This window comes from Orycteropus afer, unplaced genomic scaffold, assembly GCF_000298275.1.
Source record: "Orycteropus afer afer isolate SDZICR_OR568_19922 unplaced genomic scaffold, OryAfe1.0 scaffold00558, whole genome shotgun sequence".
In the NCBI taxonomy this organism is placed as follows: Eukaryota; Metazoa; Chordata; class Mammalia; order Tubulidentata; family Orycteropodidae; genus Orycteropus; species Orycteropus afer.
In genome coordinates this window covers 269653-279002 of record NW_006922145.1, presented here as the reverse complement: position 1 = coordinate 279002, position 9350 = coordinate 269653, and the positions used below count along the sequence as shown (strand labels likewise).

Sequence of the window (9350 nt, the reverse complement as noted above, 5' to 3'; positions counted from 1 at the left end):
TACAGAAGCAAAGCCCAAACCACACCCACTGCCTGGAGTCCATTCTGACCCACAGCGCCCCTAGAGGACAGAGTGGAACTGCCCCACAGGGTTCCCAAGGCTGTCAGTCTTCACAGAAGCAAAGCCCAAACCACACCCACTGCCACTGAGTAGATTCCGACTGACAGCACACCTAGTGGGCAGAGTATAACTGTTTCATAGAATTTCCAAGGCTGTCACCTTTACGGAAGCAGACTGCCACATCTTTCTCCTGTGGAGCAGCTGGTGGGTTTGAACTGCCATCCTTTTGATTAGCAGGCAAATACTTTAACCACTGTGTCACCAGAGCTCCTTAGAGAACTGGATGATGAAGGAAATCGTTGGCCACAATGGGTAGCCTGGGGTGTGTATGTATATGTACATGTGTGTGCGTGTGTGTATGTAAGTATGGCCGTGTCAGTGTTGTCCCCCTGCCCCCGGATTTTAGGCTGTGACTGTGTTTTGTTGCAGAGCAATGATAACGAGGAGCGACTGCAGGTCGTGAAACTCCTGGCCAAAATGTTTGGGGCAAAGGATTCAGAGCTGGCTTCTCAAAACAAACCGTTGTGGCAGTGTTACCTGGGCAGGTGAGTGCTTTTTGGTTTCCTATTTAAAAGTCATGTGTGTTTGCTTCTACTCATATTACTGTTGACATACATACTCACTGACACTATATTCTTTGTAGGTATAAAATGAAGGTGCTGTCTCATTGTTGGGACTCTGAATGCTGACAGTGATTGGTCATGTCGCCAGTGGCCCTTTGTCTTTTCATCTTCTTTTGTCCTCAGGCATTTGCAAAAGGGAAGACATCGCCCAGCTGTCTCATTTAGCATTACAGCCATGCGATGACAGTGTGTGATTGGGGAGCACTGATTAAATCACCTGCCAGTAGGTCATTCCAAGTTGTAGCCCTTTCACCAAACGTTATTCTTCATCGATTTTTTGGGGGGCTACTGTAAAGGATAAGGTACTGCAAAAAGGGCAGGGAGGCCACATGTTCTGACCTCCTCTAATCCCACAAGAGGAAGACAGGATCACCAGCAGTAACCCAAGGCCTATTCCTGCCAGGCCAGACATGCTGCCTCCCTCCAGCCCTTGCTCCAACCGTTCCTCCCAAAGCACCCACCACCTCTCTCCTGGGTTCGATAATTCGCTGCAGTGGCCACACAGAGCTCACAGATGAGGTTTATTAAGGAAGCACCAAGCTACAATTTGAGTTCAGGAAAAATGCTCAGTCTCTCTCCCAGCCCACTGTCGCTCAGCCAATAGTCTCTCACAGTCTCTTTCCCAGCAGTGCTGGTCCCTCGGTGTGTCACTCAGCAATGCGTGTCTCTTGCGTCTCTTTCCCAGCAGCATGTGTCTCTTTCCGGGGTGCATGTCTCTTTCAGCAGCACATCTTCCTCAACCAGCAGTCAGAGAGTTCTGCCTCTAGGAGGCCTCCTTTTGAGCCTGGCAGGGTGGTCAAACTAGCCAATCACAGCATCAGAACTCTAAGCCCGTGAGAGAGAGTGGGCACCCCCCCCAGAACATTGTTTTGTGCCACTCCCGACAGAAATACTCCAGGTGGACAACTTCAGAAATCAGGAGCTCCTCAGTTGCTTATAGAAAATCCCACCTTGGAGTTTATAAAGACTTAGGGTAGAAAAGCCACACTAAGTAATTTACTACACCACAGGTACCCAGACAATGAGGGACCAATGACTGCACGCTTCTCACCTCTCTGTGTGTCTCCGTGTTGAAGAAGTGGCCGCCTGGTCCTCGGATGGTTCCATGAGCCAAAGCCCCCCTGGAATGACTTGCGGAACTTTGAGTGTGTTTGTGAGGTCGCTTTCTGTGAGAGGCATCCCTTCCTTCAGGTTTCCAAAGGGGTCCCTGAGGGGGGATAGTGAAGCCCTATAGGTGTCCCGGCCGGTGCCTGCTTTGACCCTGCAGATAAAGGAGGATTCCCCTGCACATTAGCCTCATAACGAGTCACGTAATTAAATCATAAGATAAACACACAGGAACGGGGATGAAAGCCTTGTTCCATCTGCTTTGTGTTGGAACGTTTGGGCCAGTGTCCCTGCTCTGTTTCCTTCTCACTAGAAGGGCCGCCAGCGCGGGAGGGAGTTCAGTCTCGTTTGGCCTTGTTTTTCCCGTTGGTCGAGGACAGGAGCTTTTGCCAATGATTGTCAAGTTCTAGTTTCTTAGTGGGACTTTCTAGTTCTTCCTCTGCTCAATGACAGCATTTAATGAGGTGTGTAAGCTCATAACCACTAGCCCACGGTCATGTTGAATTAGATTTGTAGACTTCTCCTCCTTGAATACAGTGGAGAATTTATGGGCAAAATATTTTGTAGGCTCAAATGGTGCGACTTAATTTAATGTCCATGTTACTTACCAAGAAAATATTTCCAATATATAATGATGTTTTTAAATTAGGACTTGGTTTAGCTAGTCTTTATCTTGTCTGACAGGATTTTAGGGCAAAACATCCTAATGTACTTCATATCAGATGCGGAAATTAACTAAACTGTATTGAGAACCCAGACGTGGGGGCTAAGGCTATGTGCCGTTAGAAGGCTACGCGGGAGCAACCTGAGGGCCCTGCAGCAGGCATTGGAGTCGTAGACAGGACGCCGACAGCCTGAGCGGCAGAGGAAGGAACGGGTCTTTGGCCTCATCAGTGTCCGGAACCTGTGCACTGAAGGGCTGCGTCAGGAAGTGAGTAGACGGCCTGTGGAATGGGAGGAAGTGTGTGGGGAACGCGCCTCTGAGGACCTGCTCCTGACCCCTGGCAGAGGGGAGCCACGCTCCGTAGCGTGCGCGTGGCCGTCGTCTTCCGGGCGGACTTTGCCGGTCCTTCCTTCTGCAGAGCTGCGGGGGAGGTTGGAATCCCCAGCCTTCGGTTGGCAGCCAGTCGCAAGCCACTTGCAGCAGCCGGGCTGTTCATAGATTGATAAAGGTTTAATGTCCAGAACACGTGAAGAACTACAGCTCGGAAGAATAAGACAAACAGCCCAATCAAACAATGGACAAAGGACCAATAGACATTTTTTCCAAGACGATAAACAGCCAAGAAGCTCCTGAAAAGATGGTCAGCGTTGCCAGTCCTTAGGGACGTGCCAGTGGGCACCTCGGTGGGATTCCACTTCCGCACCCACTGGGTGACTGTTCCCCGCAGAAGGCTGGGGAGAAGGGTAGCCTCACCCACGTGGGGACATGAAACAGCCCAGCCGCTTGGGAACCGTTTGGCCGTTCCTGCAAAGCTGAACATGGGATTCCGATGCGACCCAGCCCTCTCGCTTGTGGCTGCGTAGCCAGAAGAGACTCGTATAGCACCGTTCCCAGCAGCTTTATTCCAACATCCAATGTCCGGCCACAGCTGGAGAAACCTAAGGTCGTCTGTCCAGACCAGGGGATGTTATTCCTCCCAGAAAGGATCAAGGTTGTAACACGTGTGAGGCCGTGGGTGAACATTGAGAACAGTGTGCTGAGTGAGATAAGGCCGATACCCAAAGGCAAAGGTCAGACCGTGGGCTCTGTCACGTGACGTGTCCAGAGAGCACAGCACGTGGAGGCGGAAAGGCCAGTCCTGGCCACCAGGGGCTGGGGGAGGGAGCGGGAGGGCTGCTGTGGCTACAGGTTTGCTCTTTGGGGAGACGAAAAGATTTGGGGACAAATGTGATGGGTGACAGCATTGCGAGTGTGTTAATGCCTCTGGATGTTGTTGTTATTGTTACGTGCTGTTGAGTTGGACCCCACTCATAGCGACCCCTCCTTGGGTTTCCGAGGCAGTATCACTACAGAAGTAGATTGCCCAACCTTCCTTCTGAGGAGTGGCTGGTGGGTTTGAAGCGCCAGCCTTCTGGTTAGCAGTCAAGTGCCTTAGGCACTACGCTACCAGAGCTCCTAATGCCTCTGGATAGTGTCCCTGAAAATGGCACTTTTTTGTTGTATACATTTTGCCACAATAAAATAATCCTAATTGAAACCTATAGGCCCCATATCTCTTACATTGTAGTTTTTCTTTAATATTAGTGACATAAAACCCATACTATATGATTAATATAAAGACACTCTAGGGTATTGTTAAAGATGTTTTCTTTGGTCTTTCATTTATTTATAATGGTTTACGGTGCATGTTTTAGTTGAGAAATGGTAAAATATTCCGGGACTGAATACCTGGACTCCAAACCTGCAGGAAACCTCACGTAGGACCCAAGGATAGATGTCACAGCTTTTTGGGGAGCGTATTTCACAGGGCAGCCTCTGGCTTTCCCAGAATGAAGGCTGGGAATCCGTGAGAGAAGGTGCCAGCTTCTCTTTAATGTGGTCCATCCGGAAACCATGTACGCACAGCGACACTTCACAGTCCACAGACGAGCTGGCCTGCTGGGCCACAGACGAGCTGGCGTGCTAGGCTTTCTGGGGGCTTTTTCTGTGTTCGTTACTTTTTGTTGTTGACGGTCTACACAGCAGAACATGCACCAGTTCAGCCGTTGCCACGTGTGCAGTTTGTTTACACTGATGACGGTCTTCAAGTGGCGTGAGCGGTCCCAGCCCTTTGCTGAGTTGCTCTCCTCCTGCACTGACCTGAGCTCCCTGCCCCCCAGCCTCCCATCTGCCCGCCTGAGTTGCTCCAGGTCTTTAACAGAGCACGCTTCTCAAGGCAGACATTCTGCACTGACGCAGCTAAACTAGCATTTGGTTGGGGAGCTCCGGTGGCTCAGTGCCTAAGGCACTTGACTGCTAACCAGAAGGCGGGCGGTTCAAACCCACCAGCCACTCTGCAGAAGGATGATTGGGCAATCTACTTCCGTAGTGATACTGCCTCAGAAACCCGAGGAGGGGTCACTGTGAGTCAAGTCAAGAAGACTTCAGGGAATATTTTTGGTGTAACGTTAAAGATTACCCTGAGGTAGTAGTTTCAGGGGTTCAGCCTCCAGGAAGTCTGTGAGGATCTGAACTAACGCACCAGGCTCTGACCGTCACTGGCCCAGAGATAGCTAGAGGCTCATAGAGGACTGAGTGCCAGAGGTGATGTCATCCACCTGGAAAAATTGAACCTGTGGTTGGTCAAGTCCTGGGATCTGACTGCAGATTTACAGGGGATAGAGGAGTGCGCCGATTGGCGTCAGGGTGGTACAATGGGCAGAATCCAAGCTCTGGAAGAACACCGCACACGCGCACACACCACACACACAACAGTTGCTCCAGCAAATGAGGGGGCGAAAAGAGGTGGAGGAGAAAGATGCAAGAGGCATGACAAGTACATGAACCTATAGCAGTGTTCTCACCTCATCTGGATACTGATCTGCGAGGAAACGTGCAAAAAGGCGACCTGGGTGACTGTCCTCACTGGGGGAATGTGACCAGCGTCACTGAGAACTGCTGGGCTGTTTTGCTGTGTGATCAACAACAACGTCATGGAGTTTAGAAGATACAGATCAGCATTTGAAGATAGACCTTGAATGCTGAGAAGGAGTTTCATTTCTTTCATGTGATAATGGTTTATTTTTTCAGAATTTAAATTTTTTAGAGATACTTAAATATTTGCAAATGAAAAAAAAGTGACTTTGATATTGGTGGAAATGTAATAACTCTGTTAACAGTCTACCTGGATAGGAGTAATTTCTATTTTGGGGCCCCTTTGAGAGTCAGATAATAGCAGATAAGCGAGTATTTAGAGCAGGGTCCGCCACACATTTGTGAATGTCCTGTTTCAGGAAGAATATTTTGAGAACAGTTTTCTTTTCAAGTGCCGTATGAGGTTGATAACCCTCTGTAAGCCACAGACAGGCTTCACACCACTCGCTTTTACAAAAGCCCTCCATCAGTACCTGTTTTTGTTAACCGAAAGAAATCCAAAGACCATGTTCACTTTTATTAAAAAAAGGCAACACTCAAAACTAGCGGCCAGCGTTTTGTTGTGCAGCGAGGCGTGAGGGTGACAGTGTACCGAGGGCAGCGTCCCCAAGCTCCGTCCTTGCGAGCTGCGCTCAGATCTCAGCATCAGGACACCCCAGCTTTCCCCCGTGTCTGTGGACACTATCCGTTGGTGTCATTGCAGGGGTCGTGTGTTACTTGGTACAATGGGGTGTGTTACTTTTTGGGTCTGGGAACGCGCAAACATTTTTCCCATGTCAATTAGCACCAGTTGCTTCTTTGATTCACTTTAGCTTCTGAAAGGTTTCATAGGAAGACAGTGCTTTTGAATAGCGGGGGAAACCTCTACACACACATGCACGCACACACGCACACATGCTGCACATGGATGTGACCCGCCAGTAGCTTTGGAGTCGTTTCTGGCGCATGGGAACCCTGCATGTGTCAGAGAAGACCTGTGCCCCTGACGGTTTTCAGAAGATGGCCAGGCCTTTCTTCCTGTGGTGCACTTGCCCCTAGTGGTCTTGAACCTCCAGCCTTTGAGCAGGGCATGCGTTAAATCATTTGCGCCCCATGGGGAGTCCATATATCTGTCACTGATTCTTACATTGGAGCCACGTGTGCTGCTTAAACGCTTCTGTCAAGGCTACTTGGAGTTCCTTAGTTGCCCCAGGAGGCGGCCCTCATGGGCGGTCCCAGGGCGTTCTTACACCCGCGGTGCGGCACAGCCTTGAGGTGGCCTGGCTCCACTGCTCGTCGTCTTTATTTAGAGAAACGAGTACACGTCATGTGCAGGTCAGTCTCAGGTCTCTCTTATTTAAACCTCACGCTGTGCCTTGATATTTTATCAGGTTTAATGACATCCATGTCCCAATTCGCCTGGAATGTGTGAAATTTGCCAGCCATTGTCTGATGAACCATCCGGATTTGGCCAAGGACTTAACAGGTACGTGAGCGTAAAATATCAAACGTACCAAGATGCTACTTGTTGTTGTTGTTGTTATGTGCCGTCGAGTCAGCCCTGACTCATAGCGACCCCTCCTTGGGTTTCCGAGGCAGTATCACTACGGAAGTAGGATTGCCCAACCTTCCTTCCGAGGAGTGGCTGGTGGGTTTGAACCGCCAGCCTTCTGGTTAGCAGTCAAGTGCCTTAGCCACTATGCTACCAGAGCTCCTACTTAGTGGGGGGAAAAAAAAGGATTTTTATAGGGATATTTTTTCCCTGTTGTTGTGGTGTGTTCTTGCTGTAGTTTCTCATTACTGAAATTCTTCTCTGAAGCTAGACCTTGTCCAGATACTCCTTAGGCTAGAAACACCTGTGGGAAGGTGGGGCCACGTTCATTTCTTAGTTGACAGGCAGTTCATCAGGTGCTTGGATCTGAACAGGTCTTGTCTTTGAGTAGATTGTGAGACTTCGACATTCTTTAGTATTTTAGGAATTTACATGAGAGTCAGTGATTTATAAACAAGCTCAACTGTGTTCCGTGGAGGTGACCTTTCTAAACCTGCAGGAGGCGAAGGCAGGTCAGAGCTGTGTGTGTGCAGAAATAAGAGCATCATGTAGCTGACTTGCTGTTTGGGTGAAGTTTTAAAAATTAGCAACTCCTTCCAGTGGTACAGACGGATCCAGCAGCCACTTAGGTCCTCCCACAGGTGTCAGCGTTTTCTCGCACTGGCTCCAGTGATGAGAGGAAGAAATACGGGCCGGCTGAGCTGCCCATTGCACACTGTTCCTTCCTCCTCTGTGAGGGCAGGCGCCTCGCCGACTAAGGATGTTTGGGCTGCATCCCATTGGGGCCGTCACAGGCGGCACGTGTGTCTGTCCACATGTTTGCTGAGATATCCCGCGGATTTTGCCGACTCAGCCGTCCGCGTTTCTGTCCGCATTTTCTGTGTACATGCGGCTGCTGAGTTTCGGCCCTGTTGTCCTCTGCTCTGTCGGGTTGATTCCTGCTCTTTCCTTCATTTTTCCTTTCTTCTGAGGACTTGGAAGTGAACTTCCCCTTTTCTGTGCTTTGACTGCATATTTGATTCGTGAAATTTAATCAGAATTCTCCAGCTTCTTTTCAAACAACCAAAACTTCCTGCTGGCAGGTTGGTTCTGACTCGCAGTGACCTCCTGTGAGAGTGAAGGTGCCCCGGAGGGCTCCCGAGACTGTCACCTTGACAGGAGCAGACGGACCCGCCTTTGCTCCTGGGGAACGGCTGGTGGGTTTAAACCGCCCACTGCTTTAACCACTGCATGACCAGAGAGCCTTCTGAGCAACCAACCAAAAAAAAAAAGAAAAACCAAACTTACTCCCATTGAGTCGATCCTGACTCATAGTTGTAAGGTCACAGTAAGGAGAAAAGGATGCACAAAAGTGAGGTTAAAGAGAAGTTTTTATTCTGAGTTTCCGGGTGAGGTTTACGGGTCCCCAAGAGGGGCCTAGGCGAGGTTCACGGTTCCCTGAGAGGGGCCCGGGAAGTCGCACTGCCTGGCTGGGGAGGGTAGGGTTTATAGTCTTGTGGAGGACCTAAGTGGGGACACTAAGGAAATGGTAGGGTCCAATTAGCTGTTAGCATTGGTCTGCACTTAATTAGCATGAAGGGGCTTCACAAGAGGAAGTTTGCCACTGCGTGGGACTTTCTAGTCTGGGAGGGTTCTGTCACTTTGGTTGTCTTATCAGGCTGTCTCATCAGGGCTTGACACCCGGAGGAAGCTGCTAACTGAAATGTCGGTGGCTTGGGTTTGCTTCAGCCTAACAATAGTGACTCCTGTGACGTTTCTGAAACTGTCAGTCTTTCCGGAAGCAGGCTGTCTCATCTTTCTCCTGTGGAGCAGCTGGTGGGTTCAAGCCCCGACCTTTTGATAAGCAGTCTAATGCCTGTAGAGGAGTCAGCCACAGGGACCCAGGTAAGGGTGGTTGGGGGGTCCAACAGCAAAGGGAGACAGACTTATCTGTCGATTTGTCCTACTGTGGTGACATGTTGCTGTGAGTCTTGGGCTGTGCGACTGGTGTTTCAAACCCAGCGGGGGGCACTTGGTGCACAGGTATCAGCCCGGCTTGCAGACTGAGACAGACTAGGAAGAAGGAGGAGGCTATCCACTTCTCAAAGAATTGGCCAGGGAAAACCTTATGAATAGCAAAGAAACACTGTCTGATACATTACTGTGCAACTTTATGAATAGTCCAGAAACGCTGTCCAATACAGAGGAGGAAGATAGTGACTTACCTTAGAAAGCTCTCAAACCAGGACTGGGAAAGAGCTGCACTATCAGAGTAAAATCAGCTGTTCTCATATGGATAAGGTAAAGCTTTCAAGACCTCCATTTGCTGACGTGGCACCACACAAATTGAGGAGAAACAGCCGCAGGCATCCATTAGTCATCGGAACATGGAATGTATGAAGTATGAATCTAGGAAAATTGGAAGTTGTCAAAAATGAAATAGAACACATAAAGACTGATATCCTCAGCATTA

The 9350-nt window shown here is 49.6% G+C and overlaps 1 protein-coding gene across 1 annotated transcript in view; it reads left to right on the top strand.

Annotated features, from left to right (window-relative positions):
* PDS5B (PDS5 cohesin associated factor B) overlaps positions 1-9350 on the top strand; it is a 147856-nt gene that overhangs the window by 36660 nt on the left and 101846 nt on the right. The window contains exons 8-9 of the mRNA XM_007955954.1: positions 490-605; positions 6738-6832. Of these exons, the coding sequence (XP_007954145.1) occupies positions 490-605; positions 6738-6832 (211 nt within the window). The remainder of the gene's footprint in view (positions 1-489; positions 606-6737; positions 6833-9350) is intronic.